A 27,088-nucleotide genomic window follows, 5' to 3' on the forward strand; every position below is an offset into this window, starting at 1 on the left:
CCTTATATAGGCCTATTATTTAATAAATCATATATTGTTCAACTTTCGCACGTCTCCTGCTCCGAATGTTTGTCAAGGCAAGAACCAGCCATGACAATTCTTTCCTACAAATACACTCAGACTCCATAAAAAATACACTGAGACCAACATTTTAAATGTTGTGACTTTGTCTACCTCTCACAATTTCCTTCCTCCAATTTGCGCTGCGCGCCGCTAGGATGAGCGGGCCGAAGGCCCGCGAAATTCTAGTTAATTTAATTAGGCTAATTAATTCCCACTTCAAGCAAATAGTGCAGCAAAACAGGGGTGCAAAGTGTATCTATTCTTGTTTATTTGTTCAATGGGGGGGGGGGGGCGCCTAGTCACCCACCACTCACCAGAGATTTTATTTAATTTAATTTATTTATATTTTTTGTCATTATTTCAAAAATATATATCTTTGGAGTGCTTCAGCGCCGCCCCTAAGGACCTGAGGACCTGGCGCCCCAGGCGGCTGCGTGCCACGCTTGCCGTTTGGGCCCCAGACAGTTTTTAAGTTGCAGTATTTACTTAAAAATAATATGTAATAATCTGATCTTTCCCCCCTGATTCAGATGTTTTGAAAATCATGTGATTGACCCCGATGATGTGATCGGATCGGGAAAACTAGTATTTAGATATTTGATATTAATTTGATCAGATATGCCCCCTCTGTGTGTGTGCGCGCATGTATGTGTGTATATATATATATATATATATATATATATATATATATATATATATATATATATTTGCATACATGCACCTATACCCATTGTAACTTCAAACTCAATTTTAGCTACAGTATATTTGATTCACTGAAGAATCAATGTCCTTGGTTCTGATGGTGACTGATATTGCCCTTCTAATACTTAGAGACCGTCAATCACGGTTTAAAATCTTTATTAATTAAAAGTAAAAATACAAAAGTAATCAAAACAAGAATGGCTCCGTCATAATTGCCAGCTGTAGCAAGCTGACGTTTATGGGAAAGGCAGCGAACCGCAGTTGCAAAGATGCAATTGGCTGCCTTTTATGGCCAACTGCATGGACGAGAAAATGGCATGTATTTTATTGTATTTTATCTATTCCCCACCATTAAAATTTCCTTCGTTCTCAAAAAACCCATGCGTGGGAACGTCGCCTCGTTCGGACGGCTCCCTCATGTATTAGAAGATCAATCAGTCACCAGAACCAACGGCAGGTAATCTTTCATGGTTAAAATGTTGATTAAAGTTACAATGGGTTTGTATATAGGATAAATATCTGATAAATACTCTAAACAGACAGACATAGGGACACATATTGCTGTTCCTTGGAGTGGCTGCACCACTCAAAAATATTAAATATCTAAACTTGATCTGAATCAAGCAACTTAAAAACTGTCTGGGTCGCTCACAAAAGCCTGAGTAGACATTACAATTACTCCAAACATGTGACACACTGTGAGATTGTAGATGCTATAAAAAAACAATATTTTATACTGTATATATTATAGTAATTATAGGCTATATACATCAATCTGAGAATCCCATCGGCAAAAAACGGAAAAACAGCGACCCCTGTTTTTCCTTCGAGCCAGACTGTCTTGAGAGACTATATATATATACAGTACATACATAAATACACACCCACAGTATGCATTTACACATACAGTACATACATAGTACACACACAAACACACACACTGTCTCCATTGGCTGAATCACACCTACCGTGCAGTCAGGACAATTTGACCTTGGACTTTACCCTGTCACGATCTGTCAGTGATTCAGCGCAATCTATATCCTGACTGAGTTCTCTATCTTGATTAGATACAATTGGTATCCTGACCTGAAAATGTATGTTCTGTTTAATAAAGACGTGGAGACACATGGACACTCCTGTCAGGATCCTCCTTCTTTGGGAAGGAACCGTACTGCAGCTAACGAACGCATTTACAAACCCGCCCAGGCGCCCACTTCACTATAAATAGCCCTGTGTTTCCCGACACGACACAGACGACGAGACAAACACGACAAAACGACTTTTTCAACTGTGTAAGAAGTATACCTTCTCTTCTAGGGTCGAGCAAGTGATGTGATTGCTCCTGGAGTGTCAGCGGCCGCGCGGTTGGAAAGTATGGGAGCAGTTGGCAAACCCCAAATCCAAACCGCGCCCCTGACCGTCACCATTGGCTGAATCACGCCTGCTTGAAAGGTACATATTGGGCATTGCTGTATGAATGAATGAATGAATTACTTTTTTTTTCATGTCTTATCGTTAAGACCCATGTTTCACCCATGTTACTTGTAATGTGTTGTGACAATAAAGTTTGATTGATTGATTCGCTGTATGTTATGGTCAGGTCACACAGTCAGGACACTTTGACCATGGACTTTACCCTGTCACTCTGTCAGTGAGTCAGCGCAATCTGTATACTGACTGAGTGTTTATCCTGATTAGATAGAATTGATATCCCGACCTGAAAGTGCATTTTCTGAACAACCACTCTCTTACAACAAAGTTTATTTTTTTCTAAATAAAAACCAAGCTATTATGACTGATACAATGCCTAAATATATTGACAATTTTGTCAACAAATGCTAGGGAGGGGACTAGTGGAGAAGAGATACAGTAGAACTAAAAGACAAGTCATTTTATGTTTTGTTGCGCTCGGGTGTTGCACTGTAGAGCTGAATATAACATCTCTACAAGCTCACCAGCTGGCATTACAATAAGATTCCTTGCCAAAAAACATCAACTGTCGACTAAAACTAACACTTTTCAGATGACTAAAATCTTTATTCATAAGACTATGACTAAAACTAAATTAAAATCAACACTGGTCTAGAAGTAGTCCAACACAAGCACCATGGGAGAGGTTTGGCTGCCATGGTGATGCGGCATGGCCTGACGACAACAGCAGCATGCTGTGGCAGGACTTAAAGCTCACAGATTAGTGTGAATACAGCGATTGGGCCAGGTTATAAAGAAAACAAATACGGACTGAAAGAATCCCCTGAAAGTATAACGTATCCTAATGAACGTTCAGCCATGACCCTTATAACCTCCCCACCTACAGTAAGAGAACAGCAACACGGAGACTGCATTCCAGTGCCCAGAGAAACATGGCCATTCAAAGAAAAATAAAATGTATCACGACTGAAAGACCTTTGTCAGGCAAAAGTCCTAGTGTACGATTTGTGAAACACTAACACAATATGTAAAATGATGATGTTTTAGTACCGGTAATATTGTTCCTGCTGTTCTACATACTGCCAACCAGGTGAATAAATCACAGATTTATCAGGCTTTAACCTTTGCTTTTACATGACATATCCGAGGCCATAGGGTATTTCATTTATGATAGATGGTTCTGAACATATTGCTAGTTTAACCACTTTATTTTATTTATTTATTCCAAAGACCCCCATAACTCTGAGAGTTCACAAATGGAACTGCTTAGCTACCTTATATTAATGTCCAGAAGGAATTACATTACTGACTTGCATTAGCCATTTTGTTTTCTTCCCTAAAACAGCCATGCAGCATATTATGCATCACACACAGGGGTCTGTGTGTGATGCATTGCAAATTGTGCATCTGATGTAAAATGTGATCTTAAAGCATGGCTTAATTTACATATGAACTGGACCTAACTAAAGTTTCGCCCCGGCTGGCCTGCCCCCATGGTTGCAGAGGACTCATCCGTTGTTTGGGCATCTTGCTGAGTGGTAGACTCATCATATTTGCATCCCTGGCTCCTTGTCTTTTGTTCTGATGTTAAGAATTTCATGGACCGCAATGGAAACAAGCTTTGACTTTTTTGTGACTTGATCCATGTTGGCACTTCTAAGGTGCATTGTTTTGCTTTTAAATTGATGCCAATAAAATATTATCTATCTATCTATCTATCTATCTATCCGTTTTGCCAGCACAGAGCCAATCCCTTATCCTGGCAGTGCCAGGACAAGAATGGACAGGGGAAACTGTCGCCTGAGTAGAGTCCTATCCTGCCAAACATAAACAAAACCACTATATAATATAACACCAAATATAACCCACCTAAGAACAGATAATACATCTTTCCAGTCTCTTATCTATGGCACATCCGATTCTGCACACAGCGGGCACCGAAATGACATACATCCATAACATAACTTTGCCTACGTGACTGAAGCCAACACTGTATTATGGCAGTTAATCTAACTTAATGACCAGCTTAGAGTATGAGTAATCAAAACAATGCGTCGTTTATGTCTGAGTCATTGTTTGATCGAAACGAAACATAGCTGTGGCGTCTGTGGCTCTTCTCAACATCAACATTAACAATATCAACCTGATCAACGCCATCATCATTGTCTCTCAAGTCAGACATGTCGGCGGCTCACACCATTTCTCAAATGCTTCAGCCTAACCGACTCCACATCGATATGAAATAAGTGGAAGCCTACAGTATCTAGCTTGTGTAGCATAAATGGAAATTCACAAATAAAATGTTTTAGACATTTTGAAATATATTTCTCCTGCATGTAAGTGACAATCATGACGTATAATAGAACATTTAGTCTCTGTCGGGTGGAAACCTTTTTATGTTACTTTTCAAAGAAATAGCAAAAACTGTTGGTCCGTCCAAATTGTCATTAGGCTCTGCACACCTTGGGTTTATATGAGACACGCCAAAATGTGTCAGAGCTGTGCCATGGACACGCACGCACACGCACACGCACACGCACACACAGTTTAATTGCGGTGTAGGCTATGAGTCCTTAACTATACTAACCGTCCTCAAACATAGTAGTTAATTGTGTTCATTGGGCTATCAGGGCACTAGCCAACTGATCAAACAACCGTAACTTGAATCAATAGCGTCTGACTCATCACATTACAAACATCTGTGCTACAGTACAGTACATGCACAATGACTTCCATTGTTGGCAGGCAGAGATGATCATAAAACATAAGAGAATATCCTTTTATCCTTTTAGCCCAAATGCATGACTGTGCCTCATGCTGTTTGCATTTCTGTCTGATAAAGTATTCAATATAGGCTATACTTTACTGCATTTGGCAATGAATGAGTTTATAATACGTATACTGTATGCTGTATCAAGTGGACCTAGACCTACGTAGGCCTACATATAAACACTGAACAGAGATGCTATACCGTTAACTCATTAAGACCTGAGGTCTCAAAAAAATAATGAGAGTAAGGCTACTTGTAGCCAGTAATGCTACTTCACACACACACACACACACACACACACACACACACACACACACACACACACACACACACACACACACACACACACACACACACACACACACACACACACACACACACACACACACACACACACACACACACACACACACACACACCGTCAAGGTCAAGGCAGATGGCCGCCCGCCCTAGAGCCTGGTTTTGTTGGAGGATTCTTCCAGTTAAAGGACCGGACGGTTAGCCCAACTGTCTGGGCACCTATGTACGGCTGCCAAGCCAGCCGGACGGCGTGCCGTGGGTTCGATTCCCGAGCCCGACGGTCGTTGCCAATGCCGCGTGTTACTCCCCATCTCTCTCTGCCAAGTTAAATTCAGTTTGAATGAAGCCTGGAATTCATGGAAATGTTTCCGTTTTTGTCGCATTCCTAAGCCAATAATTTTGTGACCGGTGGGGGAGACTCTGAGTGTGGAGACTTTTAACTCAGACTCAGAGTGCATTATACAAATGTAACCAGTAGGCTAACCATTCTCTTATTGACCAATGACTGGGTATTCAAATTATTATTATTGGAAAAATACATCTCCATGAATATAAGGCTCCATGGGGTCTGTAATTGATTGAAAATAAGTTATCTTTTGGGTTTAAGGGCGGTTCTGTTCAACGCTTGCTCAAGGTAGTGGTGGTGGGGGCAGGCATGTCAGGTCTTATACTCTATAAGTAAATTGTCTTGAGAGTTGAGACAACTTGTCTTTTTGTGATTGTGATTTGGCCCTTTAAGAAAACTTAAATTTAGTTGAAATGTAACCAAATGGACACAATTGGTTACATTTGTTTAATGCACTCGGAGTCTGAGTTACAAATGGATAAAAAACACCAAGGATTTCACTGCATAAGGCTATGAGCCAAGTACTTAGCCAGACATATTCCTATTCTTATCTGCTTCACATCAGTGAAGAGAGAGGGAGCAATGGAAGGGGGAAAATAGAAAAGGAGAGAGAGAGAGAGAGAGAGAGAGAGAGAGAGAGAAAGAGAGAGAGAGAGAGAGAGAGAGAGAGAGAGAGAGAGTGAGAGTGTCTGGAAGACGTTTGCAACAGAGAACAATTAAGGGTACGAGAGAGAGAGAGAGAGAGAGAGAGAGAGAGAGAGAGAGAGAGAGAGAGAGAAAACATGTTGAATAAGAAGAATAAGAAACCACTAATAGTCTCTTTCACTAAAAGAATGTATAAACATATGGTTGAGTTTCTTGGGAAGCCTGACCATCCCATGAATGGGATTGTTTGTTTGTGAGCCACTGCAACTATGGGGAGAGCAGCACCACACGAGACCACCGTAGAGACAATAAAAAAAAGCCCAGAGTTCAATGATCCACTGGGGGAAGTCGAAAACACAGGGAATAAAGTCAACAGCGCAGCTAGCGCTCCATCTGGAAGTGCTATGGCCATTACATTTAGCTGCTGTCGGGGCAGAAACCTTGTATCTCCATATATTATACGTTTTTTTGTTTTGTTTTTGTTTACCCGTAAAAGAATGACCAACTTGTTCATACTACAGTGCAACACGGGGCAGCGGGGGCGGCAGGCCAGGTAGAGGTAGAGTGACTGGTAGAACAGCCGGATGGGAACCACAAGGTTCCCAGTTCCATCCTGGGCTCCTCCAGAGTTAGTGTCGAAGTGTCCCTGACCAAGACGCTGAACCCATAATTGCTCCTGGCGTGCAGGTTGGTGCCTTGCATGGTTTCTTCCGCAAATGATGTATGAATGTGTGTGTGAATGGGTGAATGTGCAATACAATCTATGTAAAGCGCTTTGGATAAAAGCGCTATATAAATGTATACCATTCACCAGTCACACAAAGTACGCACAAAGCTATTTTGGATAGTAAGGGTTTTGGAAATACAAGGTTTCCACCCGCAACGGCCAACGAGTTGTGCGAGAGCTCACAGGGAGGCCGAGACGCACTCCCAATCACTCCCCTCGGGCTCGTAGCACAATAAGCAACACAACGTCTGACCTTGGCCGACATAGAGATATTGGATCAGAGGAATCCATTCAGAATGACATAATCAGAACACAGGCCGCCGCGCTGTGCAATGTCTCCCATAGTGAAACAGACAGCCAGTTGACAGAGGGAGGTACTAGCTAGGATTGGATATTACACTGTAGAAAATAATGATACTATGTGTTCTTTTTAACCCTGAGAGTGTGAGGGTGCATGGGAAGCCAATCTGGACCCTTAACGGTTAACCAATATTTGTTAGAATGAGTGTGTACTTAAATGGAGGCAAATTGGTTCCATTTGCACTCTGGGAGTAAAATGAACACTGAGAACTTCATTAGGCTACTGTGTGTGTGTGTGTGTGTGTGTGTGTGTGTGTGTGGTGGACAGTCCGGTTGGAGAAAGTGAGTGTGCAGCTCTCTCTCTCCACAGCCCACGGCTGGCAGTACAACCCGCTGCTCGCTGAGGTAACCAGGGCCGCACAGAGGGCAACAGCTGCACTGATGACTGAGGAGAGGTGTGTGCATGTACTCTGTGTGTGTACATGTACTGTGTGTGTGTGTGTGTGTGTGTGTGTGTGTGTGTGTGTGTGTGTGTGTGTGTGCATGTACTGTGTGTGTGTGTGTGTGTGTGTGTGTGTGTGTGTGTGTGTGTGTGTGTGCATACATCTTCTAATCTTTAAAAAGGGAAATATTGTACCCTATAATTATTTTACTACTTTATTTACTTTGACATTTTTGATTAAATGCTAAAGAGCCAATCAAGAAGCGTACTATATTGCATCGCAACTTTTTGCACTTTTACTTTCGGTACTTTAACAAAACTTTGATGCCAATACTAAAGTAAGATTTTGAATACAGTGTTTTTAAGTTAAACAAATCAGAGTACTTCTTTTCACCACTGTGTGCACACACACACACACACCACACACATGCACGACATGTATGCTGTGCTCTCATCTGCTGTGCGTTCACATACACAGCATGCGTGTCTGTCCACCTCTAGAAGCGCTGCTAAATGAAATGAGGATTCCAGACGAGGAGCGGGGGAGGCCTGGGGGGACTGCAGTGGGAGAGAGAGAGAGAGAGAGAGAGAGAGAGAGGACCCCTTTGGGCTTACCAAACAGCCCAGGAATGCAGTGGTAAAAATGACTTGGGTTCTCTGGCACAAGATGGCCCGTGTGACTGGGTTTAGAATGATGGCTGTGACAAAGACTCCTTTCTTACTGACTTTAATAACTACAATGCACTGCACACAGGCGCACGCACAAGTAACCACTTGTTATACAAACATGGACACGGGCCGGCGTACCGATACACACGAGCTATTGTTGGTGGTTACACTATTTCCAGAGTGCCTGTCACATTCCTGACATGACAGACACTCTTGGCCGCATGTATAAAAAACACTAAGTAATTCACGGAGCATTCATCAAACGCGACAAAAGGTAAGGTGTGTGTACACAGGCACTTTATATAGACTGTCTTGTCACGCAATCGATAATTAAATATTTTAAATGCAGATAAATCACGCCACGTCAATATATGTGACACGGTAGGTTGATACTCGGGCTCCAACTATCGATCGATTTTCTTAGCGATCATTGGTTTATTATTACATTTCTACACTTATTTTTACTTTTTTCCTATGATGACATTGATTATTTTATTAAATGATCGATTATTATTTTAATCGATTCATTCTGTTGATTGCTGCACCCCTAGCGGAAACCCGGCAGACCAGAGCTGGCTGGGAGCTCCGTCCGTCCGTCCGTCTGTCCGTCCATCCGTCCGTCTGCGTGAACGTGTCAATTAGCCGACAGGACTCCTGGGTCCACTCGTCCATACAAACACTCTCCCCGCACTCAGCAGCTCCGCTTGCCAGGGACAGTTTCAGGGAACCGGGGCTAATGTTTGACTTGGGCAGCGAGCCGTTCCACAGCACAGATCCCTTTCATGTGCGTGGCCAAAATTCGTGGGAGCCAAAGGCTAGACCACCCACCCCCCCCCCCCCCCCCCCCCATCACCCCCCCTCCCCTACGAAACATGCTCGCAGAGAGAAACAGAGACACGCACGCTGACATGCACGCATGCACAGTACTGCTACTAGGGGCGGCTGTGGCTCAGGAGGTACAGTGGGTCATCCAATGAGTCGTGGGTCAGCGATTCGGATGTCGAAGTGTCCTTGGGCAAGAGACACTGAACCCTACATTGAAGTGTCCTTGGGCAAGAGACACTGAACCCTACATTGAAGTGTCCTTGGGCAAGAGACACTGAACCCTACATTGAAGTGTCCTTGTGCAAGAGACACTGAACCCTACATTGAAGTGTCCTTGGGCAAGAGACACTGAACCCTACATTGAAGTGTCCTTGGGCAAGAGACACTGAACCCTACATTGAAGTGTCCTTGGGCAAGAGACACTGAACCCTACATTGAAGTGTCCTTGGGCAAGAAACACTGAACCCTACATTGAAGTGTCCTTGGGCAAGAAACACTGAACCCTACATTGAAGTGTCCTTGGGCAAGAAACACTGAACCCTACATTGAAGTGTCCTTGGGCAAGAAACACTGAACCCTACATTGAAGTGTCCTTGTGCAAGAGACACTGAACCCTACATTGAAGTGTCCTTGGGCAAGAGACACTGAACCCTACATTGAAGTGTCCTTGGGCAAGAGACACTGAACCCTACATTGAAGTGTCCTTGGGCAAGAGACACTGAACCCTGCATTGAAGTGTCCTTGGGCAAGAGACACTGAACCCTGCATTGAAGTGTCCTTGGGCAAGAGACACTGAACCCAAAATTGCCTCCAATGAGTCGATAGGTGCAAGCTTGCCATGCACCATTGGTGTGTGATTGTGGGAAGTGAGGACGTTGGTGTCGACTGTTCGCCGATTCACCTTCCAATGTATGAATGAATGAACCATTGTAAAGCGCTTTGAGCACTTGGAAATATAAATAATATAAAAATGCATAAAAAGCAATTCATTATTTCTTGACAAGATGACCACATCAACCTGTTCAAAGCAAAGCCACAGACCGACGGATCCTCTGGGAGGGAAATGCAGCACCTGCCCTTTAATTAAGTCATTATTTAAAGTTTGAACTCATCAGTGTTGTGTAACGTGTATTGTAGTGTGTGCGTGCGTGTTGACGCTGCACCCCTCGATGTAAAACAGAACCCTGGGTCATGACCTCAGTAAAATCGTCAGCGTTAGTCGAAACCGGAGTGTAACAAATGGACCCAGAATGGACCCAGAACCCTGAGAGTGCAACAAATGGACTTCAAATGGACCCATAAGGGTGTGAGTCAGACACGATGACACTGAGCAGGATTTACAGTCCTCTGGAAGCACATTACAAACAGTCTCGCAGAGAGCAACGCAGGGCGAGGAGACAAAGAACAGAGGGACGGCAGAGAGAGAGGGAACAGATGGGCAACAGTGCAATGCTGAAATACTCCATTTCCAAACGGAATCTGCTGTTTTGAAATGACCATGGCCTAGTTAGCACTGACTGCACACAGTGCTAGAACGTAACTAAGTATACATTCACACAATTTAGATTTTTTTAGGTGTTTTCCTGTCCGTCAGTATTGAACATTTTCAATACTCTTACTTCTACTCCACTATATATGTCAGAGGAAAATATTGTACTTTTACTCTGCAATTATATGAAAACTTTAGTACTTTAGTACAAAGTACTTTGTAGGTATTCATTATTATTACAAGACACAATAACCACTACAGCCATATTATATGGCAGATCTACAAGCTCACATCGTGATGCATTGTGAGCTTGTATAGATCAGCTATTTTCAAAATATTATTTTGTGAAATGTGCCATTCTGCACAATGAGTACGTTCTCATTTGGTACTTTAAGTATATGTTGATGCTGATACTTTTGTACTTTTTCTCAAGTACATTTTTTATGAGACTTCAACTTGTATAAATGGCCATTTAAGGCCTATGGCACTGCACACAGCAACATTCTCAGTGCTAATTTACCTCACATAGAGTGTAAAAACAGACCAAGGAAGGCAAACAAATAACTATAACCAAAGAAAAAAACAAACGAAATTAAGGAACGTAAAGCATTAGATTGCACCACCCTTCCTCTGTGAACACAGCCCAGGACCTCAGCCTGTGTGTGTCCCCACCATTGAACCCCCCCCCCACACTCCACCCTCTCCCACCGCGCCACATCTGGAGGGCGGTTTCCGGTGCATTCCGTGGGGTTCCCCGTTTCTCAATTGCCCCATTCACATCCCCCTCCGACCGCCTTGCGTGATATGCACCTTACATATGTGTGAAATAAATTCCCAGCCCTCCAAATGTTATTCCACGTTTCTTCTCTTTTTTTTCCTTGGTGGGGGATGTTAAAAAGAAGTATAAACCTCCTAGCAGCTGGCTGTCTAAGTGTCTAATGCACGGGGAGGGCACCAACCTGCTATAAGGGGGAGGCTGCTGAACTGATCTTTTATACTTAGACTGGGCGTGTTGCTTAATACCTCCAATCAGGAGTGGAAAAACAAAACAACAGACTGTTCTCTGTTGTTGACAGAGTTCCTACTTGGATCTGTTAAAAAACTAAAAAAAAGCTGGATCTTATAGGGCAGAAGCTGTGACAGCCTGGGGGCTTTGAACAACTTTAAAAGAGAAGTTTCTTACAGTATATAGATATATTTGAAAAATATGCCGGCGGTTCCTGTGATCAGCAGAACAGTGCCGTGTTCATAGCATTTCATCACATCTGTACTTGTTGTACCCGCAGGCACTCCATAAGAAGCCTGTTCCACTCACACAGAGGGGGGGGCAAGGGGTCAGAGGGAATCGGGTTATGGTGATTTGCTAGTCTTCATAAATCATCGAGGGCAAAGACCCCAAACTATTTTTTCTTCCACAAAAAGATTTTGTGAGCAAAGGCTAGGGAAAAGAAAGAAAAGTGAAAAGTTTGTGCTCGCTGCTATATACACTGCCAAGGATAACATTGTGACAGAGGGCTTAAAAACAGAATTGATTTTGGCTGAGGTGTTGTTAAATGGCTCAGACAGAGACTCGCTAACAGAAGACATAATCCTCCTGTGGGATAACACAAAAAAAAAGAAGAACAAAAAGAAAGTTCCATCTCCATTTTCTCTGTCATCTGTGAGGAAAGGCAACCCCACACACAACCTGGCACCCTCGCACAGAGCGTACGACTTCAGACTATGTTGAAATACGCGGCGCAGTCGCTGTAGTAATACGTGTGCCACGCACAGAGCTATTCAGCAGAGGACAATGTGGTACTGTTTTCAAACCTTCCGTAACCATAGAAACTGGGCCAGGCCGATACCGTATGATGTCTTCTTCGGTCCCTGGCCACGGTCCCTGGCCAAAAAAGATGTTCCGTGTGGCCAGAGAGAGATGATCCGTGTCCTATCTCTTCCCGATCACCTTTCACTGCCGCCACCAGTTCAGGTGTTGAGCCCAACAAAGACCATTTTGTGAAAAAGTGTCACCCACACATTCCTGAACCCGTGTAATCCCCACTCTAGTGTTACCACAGGTGACGAATTTCTCCGCCGACACAGGGCTTCCTTTGTCTCCCCCTCGGTTTGGCTTTTTCTCTTTAAAAACAGTAGATGGCCAGGAATGGACACAGAGGCCGATGGATTACACGGGGCGCTATTCATTAGGAATTTGAGTCATAAAGACAGGTGCACAACTTTGTGGGACCGATAGCCTCGGCCGCCAGCACCTGTTAAACACAGGCACGAGGTCAAAATACCGGGCGGTGAATATTCGACCTCGCAATGCGTGTTAAGTTCATACAGTATACTCTCCTCGCATCAAGATAATGAAACATGCACTTCACGTATGCACCGATATGACACGCCGCTGACCCTGTACACCACTGCACAGACTGTGAGAGTGCATGCAGGGCCCAGCCCTGTCAGTCAGTCAGTATGACTCTATAGGGTGTGTGTGTGTGTGTCAGTGTGGCGTTGGCGTTGCAGGGATTATTGTCCCTTTATCAGCCATATCATGAGTCCACAGAGGCAGCGACGACAGTAAAGGAAAGTGCTGTAAATCGCTCCCACAATGAAGGGCTTTGTCCCCCGCTGTGCTGCGCAGCAGCAGGAGACAGCCTGCCGCGAGCAAACATGCTCAACACACACATTCGGTTGCCATACGTGCCCATCAAAAGGCTGTGTGCCGCCAAGATGTGATGTGTGTCTAACCTTGATGACTGATTGGGTTTAGTTTGTAACGTTGGGCGCACTGTGCCCATTTAGACCTGACACCAGATTCTAGAAAATGTCTTCTAAATCATGACAGTTTTCAGAAAAGCCTATGTTTCTATGCCAGTGGTTCTCAAAGATTTTCATGTCCAGGACACCAAAAACAATATGTAATTGGACGCCAACCCAACCCCCATCTGAAAATATGTTGTTCCAGGGATCCCCCCAGAAGCAAAGATTTGAGTTAAAAACATTTGCTCTGAAAGAATATATATTCAAAGATTTGCACCACATTTTCACGATTTTTCAAACATCTACAAGCTTGTATAGTGTAGATCTGCTATTTGTCAATAGCTAAAGTAGCCTGTAACATAATGCTTAAAACACCAAACGAGGTTCACGTCCTGAATGGGTATTATATTTATATTGGATAATATTATTGCTCATCGAGAACTTTGACATGCATTAGTCTACGGACCCCCATTTAAACCTGCTATAAGAAATAATGTCAGAAGCTTTGTCATTGGTCGAAGAAAAAAAAAACGGTCGCAATGACTAACCAATCAGGAAGCAGACAGGCAAATCGTCCAATGACAAAGCTTCTAGGAACATCTTTGAATGCAGATTGCGGCCCCTAGATGTGTCAAAGAGACTAAATTGTTTTTGGGAGTGTTCTACCCATTGCTGGCTGTCTGAACTGAATACCAAAATAATGAAAAATGTAAATGACATTACATTTTTGACATATTATTGCTTATAGCAGCTTTAATGACATTTCTATCTCTGGGACCCCCAATTTATATTGTAAAATCAATGTTAATGCATGAAACCAAATGGACCCATTATTGTCCATTTGGTTCCATTTGTACACTCAGTTACAGACCAATAAGGGTCCATTTGGTTCCAAACTATCATTAAGCTGGGGACCCCATGGAACTCCCTCAAGGACCCCTGGTTTTGGGAACCACTGGTGTACAGTACAGGTTTCTCCCAGTGTATGTTCATTGATTGTCCAGCAGGGGGCAACGCTGCATAGCAGAGAGCAGTTTCTGACTTTATTGTGTTGTTAACCTTAATTCACCATTTGTCAGCCTTCTGATTGGTCCTTGACTGACTAACCAGCAGGCTCATTCTGTCTTGTTCTGCCCTGTTTCCGCCTTAAGTTGAATTTGCTAAAACATCATTTTTGGAAAAACTAAAACAAACATGATATGCATATGCCCAGTCACCATGCTGCATCTGTGATGTTCCTTTTTACTGACACCAAGTTTAAAATAATAATTGAATGCACAGAATATCAATACGAAGCAACTGAAAAACATGTTATTTCAATGGTAGTAAAAGGAGTTTTTGTACATTTTTGCCTGCCATATAATGTGTGGCGCTCTGCTCTCCCCTTAAGGAGAACGGATAAACGTGTGCTTGTGTACCCCCTTTCCATTAGGGTAGAAGGATTTGTGGGGTCCTTGATATGAAATAGTTTGAGAACCACCGACATAGAAACATAGGTTGTTCAGAAAACTGTCATGATTTAGAAGCCATTTCTTTTAGAATTAGCCTCGGGAAATAGTAACAACGGCACCCCCTGCTGTGATCCTCAAATTAACCCAGCTTCATTTCTTCAATCCACTCATCGTTCAGTCCTAATGTGAGCCAGGGTAGTGTCTAACAGTGGTCTAAAGGAAATAAGTACTTTGACTTCTACTCCACAATCTCACAGGCAAATATTGTACTTTTACTTCACTACAATTATTTGAACAATATAGTTACTAGTTACTTTGTAGATTTTTATTATTATTACAAAACATACATTAACCACTTCAGCCCTATAGGCCTATATATTTTGGCCATTTGAAAAGCTCACAATATGTGTGGCATTGTGAGCTTTTCAAAAGATTGTAATACATTTTATACGTTTGAATAATTCATTTTGCATAATGAGTACATTTTGATGCCAATACTATTCTACTTTTACTCAAGTAAATTCTGAATTCCAGACATTCTACGTTGCAGTATTGATACTTCTACTTAAGTAAACAATGTGAATAAGTCTAATACAGTGGTTCTCATCCTGTCGGCTATGGCTGTATTGCAAATGGTCCCCCAAATAAAGGGCAAAACATAATGTATGAAAGAAATCACACCTGAACTGTGAAGCGAGGGGCGCTCTTATCATCCTACATCATCATACATCATCTCATTCTCTTTGTCCTTTGCTCAGCCAATCAAATCATCGCTACATGGTGATGAGCCAATCAAAGCATCGCTATGATTCACACAAACAGGGCATAAGAGGGGCTAGCGCCCCTAACAAAAAGTCATGCTATTTTGTCCTTCAATCAAAAATCAACCAATAAAATACACTGCCGCTGTGTTAGGTGCTTTCACGATTTCAAGTGATCCCTGAACCATAAACAACTTGCCTAATATAGAATTCAGCCTGAAATCTTCCCCACTGTTTTTGTCAGAAGCTTTACCATCAATATTGGCAAGTTAGATAAATCGGTTAGATCCATGTACCCTGCAAGCAGCTGATTAAGAAACAACTGAGCTTTCCATCAAAATAGGACATCATGGAGATCAGACATCCATCCATATAGTGCCAAGAATACACATTTCTGTTCTTCATGTTTTATGGTGGATCACAAACAACTTTGCTAGGTGCAAGACTCCATGCACATGCAAGAAAAGAAAAGGAGGCCCTTTACACGTACAGTATGTGTAGTGTTCAAGTCATAAAGATAGTTGTTAGTTGTACAACTGGATATTATCATATCTAGCATGGTAAAGCAGTGCTAGACACTGATCACTGATGCATGCCCTATAGAAGTTCCCGGATGGGTGCTACACCAGAACGCGTGTGGTACTGAACAAAGAGCGGGGGGGGTATCAAGTGTTAAAGCCTATAGTCCTTCAGAGTCCGGTTTTGGGGTTAAGAGGTGACCACCGAAAAAACCCATGGTCACTGCTCACACAACACATCTCTGTTTCTTCTACTAAGCATCGTTTCGGTGGTCACCTCTTCACCGAAAACTGGCTTAACAAGGCCCTTTAGTGTATCAGAGAAGATGGCAATCAGGAGAGCGAAACTATATCTGCCGGTCACTGGCATCGACGGGAGGAACTGCCTGCCAGAAAGCGTGTTACCTACCTACATGGATGTCCCAAAGATGCTGGTGCGGCCAGATGTATAGAGAATCGAGATGACTGGAAACGCTGCTGGAGGGCTCGTCTGAGGACGGGGGCATCACCATGCAGTCCGAAATTCTGAGTTGGTGCTTGTACGTCTTTCCCTAGAAAAACAAAAAATATATTAGTTATGCATTTTTTTATGATCATGATATGATTACATCATCAATACTGAAGTTAACCGTTTGTCTGAATTCATGAAGTAGTACGACATCCACACGAAGCCATGCCATTATTAGACTACCACTTGTTATATTACAATTATAAACGGGATCAGCTCCTTCTTCTGGTATGCAGGAAGCTCTCAGAAGAATAAACTTCTTCCTCTCTTCATGTGTCCGTTTCTGCCTAAATCCCACCAGCAATGCAGCCAGGTAGGATACACAGGCGCCCGGGGAGCCAGGCCTCCAGCCAGCCCACAGTTGTTGACAGCCATAAGATTTGACACCAGCATAAATGGATGTGTGTAAACGTGGGCGATTAGCCCCGCTGAATACCTGTGAAAACTTGAGAGCAATTGAGAGCACTTGAGTTCTGTTTGACATCGTTTTTCGTCAATGGCGTACGTGTTGAAGAGGTGCGCCAACATGTTACAGATCCACACAGACAGCACACCCCCAATGAGACGGGGGGTCAAGCCGGCAAAGAAGCCCTTGACGCCTTCTCCCCTGTAGACCGTTAGGGTGGAGTCAAACACGCCGCTGTATTTAGTTTCCTTTCCAATAAACTGGACCATGCATCGCAAGAAGATCACACGGAAGGGGTATGTGACGATGATAGCACAGGAGCTAGCGATCGTCTCTTTGATTGTCTCGTTGACAACGTGCCGCAGGGATCCCTCCTCAGCCTCAACGTTAAACTTGTCTGCTTCGTGGCATTGTTTAAGTACGCTGTTGTGTACGATGGTTCCGATGGCACCTGCGCAGAGACGTGGGGCCAGTCCTTTAAACAACCCTGCTTTACCATCAATCTTGGCGATGTGTTTTGCATAAGCAAAATCTCTAGTTAGATGGGCGAATGTTCTGCTAAACAGGTTCCCGCCACTGGCACTGGGTAGAGGGTCATGTCCAACCTGCACCAGGATTCTAACGTATGTGAAAGGGTGGGAGACGATGGCGAACCCGGACCCACGGAGGACTTGGTTAACTGCTATGTCTTCCATTATGAAGAGCAACTGAGGACTACCGATTGGGTCAATAATCTGGATGATTAAGATGGTGATGTTGAAATCACTTCAGGATGTCGGTTCAGAACACTATTATCGATACTGGAATGCAGTCCAGGGATCCAGTTTAAACTGTTGCCATGTGTCTGTGACATCAAGGGCAGCTGTATGTGTTAGCCTTGGCTGACAATGTAGTCTTTGGCAGTGTAGAAGGTGGACACAATAGAGTTAATCAGCAAATCTCATTATGTTGAGGTGTTCTCGTAATTTTTATATGATTTTGCCGTGACGTATACGTGATGACACAGACTTTCATATGAGAAGTGCATAGAGGGCATGAGGTAAACACACTGGTGAACATGCATGCTTATATTAGGTTATCGTTTCGGCTCTGGACAGAGACCGAACAGTCGGACACTGTCCGAGTAATGCCAGGGACAACTTCTGTGAGACTGACACACAGATGGAGCACACGAGTGTCACGTGTGTGTCTCCCGTATATCCTGAAAAACCGTCCAACCAATCAACTTCAAAAGGGCCAGAGGGATCAACCGATATGGCCATATATGGAGATCAAGCCACGCCGTTATTAGACCACCTCTTATTATATTACAATTATAACAAGATCAGCTCCTTTCAGGCTTAAAATAACTCTGGAATCTTTCAGAAGAATAAACTGCTTCCTCTCCTCATGTGACCCCTTTTGCCTAAATCCCTCCAGCAATGCAGCCAGGTAAGATACACAGGCGCATAGGGAGGCAGGCCTCCAGCCAACCCGCAGTTGTTGACAATCATAAGATTTGATACCAGTGTAAAGGGATGTGTGCAAACGTAGGAAATTAGGCCCACTGTATAATGAGAGCACTTGAAGAGTTCTGTTTGACATTGTTTTTCATCAATGGCATACTTGTTTATGAGGTGCGCCAGTAGGCTACAGATCCACACAGACAGCACACCCCCAATGACACGGGGGATCAGGCCGACAAAGAAGCCCTTGACGCCTTCTCCCCTGTAGACCGTTAGGGTGGAGTCAAACACGCCACTGTATTTAGTTTCCTTTCCAATAAACTGGACCATGCATCGCAAGGTGATCACACGGAAGGGGTGTGCGACAATGATAGCACAGGAGCTAGCGATCGACTCTTTGATTGTCTCGTTGACAACGTGCCGCATGGAGCCCTCCTCTGCCTCAATGTTAAACACGTCTGCTTTGTGACATTTTTGAACTACGCTGTTGTGTACGATGGTTCCGATGGCGCCTGTGCAGAGACTTGGGGCCAATCCTCTAAACAAGCCTGCTTTACCATCAAGCTTGGCAATGTGTTTTACATAAGCAAACTCTCTAGTTAGATAGAACAATTGTCTGCTAAACAGGTTCCCGCCACCAGTACTGGGTAGAGGGTCATGTCCAACCTGCATCAGGATTTTAGCGTACGTGAAAGGGTGGGAGAAGATGGAGCATCCGGATCCCAGGAGGACTTGGTTACCTATGTCTTCCATTATGAAGAGCAACCGAGGACTACTGCAGCTTTATGTTTTACCCTTGGCTGAAAATGTTGGAGTGGATAAATTGGACTTAATTCAGTTAATCCTCTGCTAATTATGTCTAGGTGTCTTCGCAATATATATACAATTTTGCTGTGACATATATAGTACATGATGATGAAAGCCTGCACATGTACTGTAGTATGTCCGCCCTGTATACGTCACATCAAAATTGTGACGTATACCGTTCGGTGGGACACTGTCAGAGTTGGGACACATTTTGTGTGACAGACTGATAGACTGTAGAACGGCCGGATGGGAAAACCGTGAGGTTCCCAGTTTGATCCCGGGCTCTCCCAGAGTTAGCGTCCTTAAGCAACCCCTAATTGCTCCCGATGTGTAGGTTGGTGCCTTGTAGGTTTCCTCTGCCATCGGCGTGAATGTGTGTATGAATGGGTGAATGTAATGCACTAATCTATGTAAAGCGTTTTGGGTAAAAGTGCTATATAAATACACCATTTACCATATATATACTATACTGTATACATATACTCATTTTATAGCTCATTTTATAGCTATTAATAATAACCAGTAAGACGCCTGAGGGTGAGAAGGGCGAGGTTGCGTGCACGCATCCGCCTGGGTGACAGGCAGCAGACTGCTGGGCGAGCGCTGCATGGCGCTTTGGAATGGGGGGTCAGATCAACATATCCGCCTGGGTGACATCAGACTGCTGGGCGAGCGCTGGCGCTTTGTTATCAACAAATGAAATGAATTCCTTGCTGGCCATACAGTATATGGAGCGTGTCTTGAGTGTACAGGGTTTGATGAGGTCCGATCAACATATGGAATGTCAGAACAGGTTGGCTCCATATATGGAGATCTTTGTGGTCTCATATGACCCCAATAAACAAACAAGCAATCTTGTATAAATGGTATGTATAGTGTATATGTTGTTCCTAGCTGGGTTCAATCTCACCTTGTTGTATAGAGTTGACAAGGGAAACAACACGACCTGCTCAGCTCTGGAACATTTACAAAGAACAACTGTTCTGCTGCACCAACCATCCTACAGAACAACAACACAACAACAGCAGAAATTACAATTATAATTTAGTCAACAGATGCTCTTATCCAGAGCGAATCACGTATACCGTATAGCCTACTGAATGTAGATAGCATGTTGGAGAACAAATATTTATTGGAATATTGTTTTTATATTTTAACAACAAACATCTTGAAATCGGGTCCCTGGTACACTGTTTTTTTTTTTTCATTTATTTATTTTCAGATCAGGGTCTGTGGCCAAATAGCGTACATATTAATTAATGTGGGGGTCTGTGTCGGAATGAAAGGTTTGAGAAGAACTTCATGAGACCAAATATCATGTGTAGGCCTACAAGTATCTCTTCTGTTGTTAATGGCTACTCACACTCATGCTGTCTACAATATAATGTGTGTCACTGTGAGTAACTCACCTGCAAGAGATGTTTCTCTGCAGAACACAAACCTTCAACAATGAACAAAAACGTAAATGTATTGACTAAAATGTTGTTCATGTGGAGTAATAACAACACTTGTGTTGATAATTATCTAGCCGTGGATCTACAAGCTCGTGTTTCGTACACATGCAGCGCGTTGTGAGCTTGCAGATCGTCGGTGACCCACTCACCATGAATCCAAGCAGACTTAGCAGAGGTCCTCACAACTTCACAAGTATAGGTAAAACACTGCCACTGCTCAGCGGTCAGCGCAATGGCCCGTTGAACTTGTGCGATATTCAGATAATCTTCAACCGATTGTTATAATTCGACTGCAATCAGTGCAATGGACACGAAGGGGGCATAATCCCGACCAGTGGGAGGCAAATGTGCCGGAAGGCATCTAGACTGCCGGAAATTCACAAGAAGAAGAAGAAAGGAGCCTAGCTGTTTACGGAAGTGAAGACGCAGAGAAATGATTGAAAAGAATCCTCATCACATGTTTATTGTACTAACTATAATAACGTCCCACGACTTTAACAGCGCTTTTAACATGCTTGTTGTCTAACGATACATTCATCATTCTAAACCAGTGGAAACTCCAAAAGCAAGGAGGAAGGAGAATACGTTTTTTTAAGGAGAGGAGACATTTCATTTTGAGCTTCATGCAACATACAGAAAACGACTTGCCCTGAACGACGACAATTAATTCAATGTAACCGTTTGTAACGGGTTACGGTTAGTCGGTTACATTGTAGAACACTGGTGACTTGCTGAGTAACAATAGTCATCGTTGCTGGACTAAAGATGGATCCGGAGGTGGATATTATAGAGTTCCAAGTTCCAGTGGAGAACAACAAAACTCTGTTTGTCTGGGACATCCAGCCGTCCTTCACCGAGGCTTTCATCTATGTGAGTTCACATAATCTTCTTAACGACTTAATGCGTTTAGGTCTCATTGTTGTAGTTTAACTATCATTTAACTGACTATCCTGGCACTGTCTAGAACAGCTGTATAGGTTCCAAACGGAACAGCTGATATTCCTAGCCATGGTTCATATCGCTCATGGCGAAACTTCAGCCTGTATTTTGGAAAGGCTACAGAGCAAACGTGTACATACACGTTCATATTTCAAATATAAAGTACTCACCACGGATGCCACTTGTGTTAGAATTGTCCTGGTGCAGCGATTAGCACTGCAGCATTCCACGTTGTTTAATAAAAAGCATTTTTATCCGAGCTGTTTTTGAGTGGTGCAACCACTCCAAGGAACAGCAATGTCCGCGTTGTTCACCTATGACCTATGTGACGTTCACCTATGTATGTATGAGCACGAGTATGACTATTAGTACCAGTAGGGGCGCTGTTGTACCAAACAGAGAGAGAGATAGTGCTGTACTGTTGCCTTCATCATAATGATTCCCTGTGTTATTCAGGAGAGGTTATGGTCGGTCTTTTCGTCCTTCGGTCCGCTGTACCTGCTCAAAGTGTGCCCCAATGCAGCGGTGGCCCGTCCCGGCTTCTACGCCATGGTCAAGTTCTACTCTGCAGTCCAAGCCTCCAAGGCGAAACGGTCCACGGATAAACGAACACTGTTCCAAAGCACCCCAGTAAAGGTAACGACTAGAAAACAAATCATGTCGTTCCTTTAGTGTGTGTATTATGTATCATTAGTGTTTCAGAGCCTCTGCCTGATATCTCCCCCGGTCAGGGGGGAATTCCCCTTGAAGCTAGTGGTGAAGATGTTGGCTTTGCACGCGTGAGACCTGGGTTTTATATGTACATTGTGGCAACCCAGGGGAGAATAGGCAAGATTCACAATAAAATAAGAGGCTCAGAGTCAGATTCAACAAAACGTCAATTTATGGTTCCTCCTGTCAGGGGCTTGGGCTTCTATGCACAGTCCTGTGGGCAGAGCAGAGAGAGAGAGCTAGTGACTAATGTATTTAGGTGGGGGAGTGTGCTGTATGCTCTCCCTTGTGGAGTTCAGTCAGCCTAGGAGGGAGGGAGAGAGAACAAGACCAGGTGAGCCACAATACACGCACAGCACATCCAAGTGGGTCCAAAGGTTTGTGTTAAATCTTGTACTCACTTGTGAGATATCCCTCATACCAGCCTCCTCATGAACAGAGTGATTCCTGCTTCCTCACTCCTCCATTAGTCCAGTTGCTGAGTCTAAGCTACTAGCTCTTGACAAACACACAAGGCCCATTGTCATGTCCCCCTCAAAAAGAACGATAGGATTCCCCATTTAAGTGCTGCACAGGGCAAGATACATAGTAGTTGGGTTTAGGAGAGTTCCCTTGCCCTGGCAAAGGAAATGGTCCGTTGAAGGGTTATTGGGTGATTTCAGAATTTGGGACAGGGACACTTATTAGGGTTAGGGAGGTGCCATCCGGCTCAAGAAGAGCCAGCAAGTTAGCAAAACAACATTTGCACGTTCACTCATAACATTGTGTAATGTGTATGTTTCAGGTCCAGCTGAGCACCACGAAAAACAACCCCTATTCAAACCCTCACAACATCAAGCCACTAGGTCACTCACGCTGCACGGAACTAGCCAATCACTGCCTGGGGTTCAACGGATGGTGCACCCGCATCCTGACCGTAAGCCCGTCTTTGCTGATTGACGCTCATCGTCGCTGTTGAGCATAAACCTTGTATCTCCATATTTCATATTATTTCGTTTTTTCCCTCGTAAATGAAGACATCTAATATCTATGCTATAGATACATTGAAGATTTGCATCTGCAGACACGTTTTGCTCCGCTTAAGAGGGTGGTTCAAATTCACCCTAATATTTAATAAATTAAATATGTCATTGTGCTGAAGAGAGGATGTTAAAAGCCATCACATTTGTCGTCCTCAGCTGAAGGAGCTGTCAAGTGATCCAGAGGATGACCAGGGCAGAAGCCAGGAGGAGAAGACTCTTCGCTACGGATGTCTGGTGGAACTGTCCTTCCCTCAACATTCCTCAGCAACAAGTCGAGGAGTAGCAGTGGTGGAGGAGACCTATAATAACACTGGTAGGCACTGGGCAGAGGGGAAAGCAGGTGACAATAGGAAATAAGTATTGTGGAGGAAGTTTACGTTTTTGAGTGGAAGATCATTTAAAGAGGAGAACGGAGAGGAGGATAATTAGAGCCCGATCAACATATTGGTTTGGCCGATATATCTATTGTAGTGGTTCCCAAACGTTTTCATGTCAAGGACCCCCAAATTGACACTAATTAGCCTGTGGACCCCCATTTGAAAAGATATGCCAGAGACCCCCATAAGAAGATATTTACGTCTCTAGCAGTGATTCTCAACCCATTTAATTTCAAGGAACCCCAGTTTGACATATTAGTCTACCGACCCACATTTAATGGCATTTCTATCTCTGGGACCCCAATTTATATTGTAAAATCAATGTTAATTAACGTGTCCATTTGGTTCTATTTGTACACTCAGACCCATAAGTGTCCATTTGGTTACAAACTGTCATTTAGCTGGGGACCCCCTGGAACTCCCCCAAGGACCCCTGGGGTCCCACTTTGGGAACCACTGATCTAGTGGATGGGCTTTTTCTTTCATCATTCATTTGATTAAAAAACTGATTAAATATGGAAATAGAATGTTTCCAAATGACAGTGACAATATAGTAGGACTGGAATCAAGACTACAGGAGGAAATGTTTGATAGAATGTCTAGTAAACTTGACTGATTTGCGTGCTCTCTCTTTCTAGGTCCTGAGATATGTGGCCAGAAGCATAGTAAGCTGCGGAGATGGGTGAGAGATAAGGCCGTTGTCCAGGCTTTCAGCACTGTGCTAGTGATCATGCTAGGTAGTGATATACCACTATTACTGTACTAATACTACTACTACTACCTCTCACAAACAATTGTCACATTTATGCTATATGGATTATGGAATCATGTGCCAACTGCCAAGGCGTCAGACCGACATGCTAACGCGCCGCAAGTGGCAGCTGTGCCCCTTTGCTCTATAAAATAGAAGTGTGCGGGGCATGATGGTTTTAGTTGCACATGTGTGGCTGACTGTACCATTACGCAAGGTGTGCTTACTGTAGGTGTAAAGATGGGCAGTGTTTCTGGTGGTTCTATCTGTTATGTCTCCGACATTATCCACTTCCGAGTTTAGGTTATTGGGAATAACAGTAACAGAACCTGTCCAATGTAGTTGAACAATGGTAGTTTGAAGCAGGTGGTTACCGCTACCATCTCAGTACTGTACTTATAGTCACTGGGACAAAACAATGTGCAACACGTCGGTCATTACAAAAGACTGACGTGTAGAATCTAGAATGATGTTTTCCTGTGCGATCAAAATAAGCAATTTAGCACAAGACCCAGTGCGCACGGTCAGAGCTGCGCTGCACTCTGGATAGATGTTATGTAATTTTTCACATGTACCACTTGTTATTGGATAATATCAGATTAAGGTAAGAAAACGGTTAATCCTTTAACAATTCTCTGGTTTATAAATTGTGTCTCTCTGTTGCTAGGTAATGGTAAGGTGCTGATTGAGGTGAGAGAGGACAGGGACCAGCTCCAACCCGAAGATAACCCAGAGGGGGAAATTCAGGTCTGTCTCTCTCTTTTTCAGACATATCTCTGCATTTTGAGTCATTAAAACCACTTAAAACCTATACAGTTTGTTGACCGGAATCCCTAGAGCCATTTTTGCCAAATGTTTGCCCTTGCGCTGCAGTGAATGATAGGCTAATGGTTGCTCTCTCGACACCTCTCTCACAGGTAAATGAAGTCTCCTGGAGTGATTTGAACCCAGAGCAGGAAGAAGAAGATTGGGAACTGACGGTGTCCTGAAGAGATTTTATCTTTATTTATTTTAATCAAAATAGGTAACATCCTTCAGCGGTCTGATACAGGAGCCCTCATAAAGTTTACAAAAGAACCATTGCACTGTTTTACGGCATCTCTTGGCTACATTTTGTAGAACTGCCTTTGAAAATGAGGAATATAATTTAACTTAATTCCAATTGGAATTGCTTGTTATTTTTGTCAGGATTGCTTTTTATTAGAAAGACTAATTCAACAATGTTCATTAGTTTTGTCACAAACGTATCTTATCCATTTTATATTTGTATTGTTTTATTTGCAACATGTTTTCTGTATTACTGCAATGTTCTTCTGAAAATTTAATACCATGCTTTACTGTTATATAGTAGTGTAGTTCAGCCTCTTTCCTGAGACAATGGTTTCAAGCAGTGTTCATGTCTGCTTATTATTATGTGACTTTGGGCTTGTTTTTCTGGAAGGTTGCTTGTAAATATTGGTATAGTTGCCAGTTGGTGGTTTAGGGTTTTTGGGCTTTTTTTTTCCAAAGTTGAGTTGCTTCCTAATGTTTAACCCATGGTTATCAAACATTTTCATGTCAAGCAAGGTCCCCCAAATAAATATGTATTTGTCCACGGATGTCTTCAAGAGTTTGTGCCAGGATCCCTTTTTTTCCCCAAGATATCTTTGAAAATGGCAGAAATGGTGCCATAGTGAGGATGGACCAATTTATGAATATAATGTAACAGGCAATACAATCTCACCATGTTTAAATTTACAAATGTGAATTTACCAATTTCAATGTGAAATGGCGTTTGGCCCCTTCCCATCTGAAAACAAAACAAAAAACTTTTTTTTTTGTAAATCAGCCACAATCTATATGTTTTGAGGAATGTTCTACAACCTACAGTACATTACCTCAACATTGACACAAAGATCACCATCAACATGTCTTCTCTTTCGAGTCTGGACGGAATTCTTTCCATATCAACATAATTGACCATACCCCAAATCTCTCTAAACGTTTTAACAGAAATGAATGGAAATTCTACTTTAGCCTGGTGTGTAAGTGTTGATATATCATGTTAAAATGGAAATCTGATCTGAACAGATAACTAGTTTCTGTCACAGTCAGGTTTTGTCTTATGTTGACACAGTTCCAGACTGGACTCATTGCCGAAACACTGGATACTAAACTGACTTTCATGTTCATCACAAGAAATGTGAGTAATCAGGAGTGCTCCGAGTAGGCCTGTCACCATTACATACTCTAATCTCATTATCTCAATCATTTAAAAAAATGGAAATAGCTGATCTATACAAGATATTTCAGCTATTAAAAATACAGCTATTATAAATATATACATTGTAAATATGTCAGTAATTTCTTTGTATATTTCAGTTATTTCTCATATCTGCCCTATGTGAATTGTTTGATTAGGAAGCCTAAAAGGCAAACTGAAAATACATTTGTATTCATATGTTCCAATGTTCAATGCCAAAAACAATTAAATTGGTAGTC

General features: G+C 43.0%; 3 protein-coding genes across 3 annotated transcripts; 1 reads left to right on the plus strand and 2 right to left on the minus strand.

Moving 5' to 3' along the window:
• Nucleotides 1-16,938: 16,938 nt before the first annotated feature.
• Nucleotides 16,939-17,796, minus strand: LOC308323389 (mitochondrial carrier homolog 2-like; the record flags this gene model as incomplete). Its single annotated transcript, XM_080775117.1, has 1 exon — nt 16,939-17,796. One exon carries the CDS (start codon nt 17,794-17,796, stop codon nt 16,939-16,941), a length of 858 nt encoding a protein of 285 aa, XP_080631243.1.
• A 666-nt stretch (nt 17,797-18,462) lies between these two features.
• LOC308323390 (mitochondrial carrier homolog 2-like) lies at nt 18,463-19,299 on the minus strand (the record flags this gene model as incomplete). The annotated part of the gene is made up of 1 exon (XM_080775118.1): nt 18,463-19,299. One exon carries the CDS (start codon nt 19,297-19,299, stop codon nt 18,463-18,465), a length of 837 nt encoding a protein of 278 aa, XP_080631244.1.
• Nucleotides 19,300-21,210: 1,911 nt separating this feature from the next.
• Nucleotides 21,211-26,194, plus strand: rdm1 (RAD52 motif containing 1). The gene is made up of 7 exons (XM_080775734.1): nt 21,211-21,677; nt 22,203-22,382; nt 23,242-23,373; nt 23,636-23,792; nt 24,495-24,593; nt 25,275-25,354; nt 25,525-26,194. Exons 1-7 carry the CDS (start codon nt 21,573-21,575, stop codon nt 25,594-25,596), a joined length of 825 nt encoding a protein of 274 aa, XP_080631860.1. The 5' UTR covers nt 21,211-21,572; the 3' UTR covers nt 25,597-26,194.
• The last annotated feature ends 894 nt before the right edge of the window (nt 26,195-27,088 follow it).

Source organism: Protomyctophum bolini (genome assembly GCF_963924005.1).
Source record: "Protomyctophum bolini genome assembly, chromosome: 11".
Lineage (NCBI taxonomy): Eukaryota > Metazoa > Chordata > Actinopteri > Myctophiformes > Myctophidae > Protomyctophum > Protomyctophum bolini.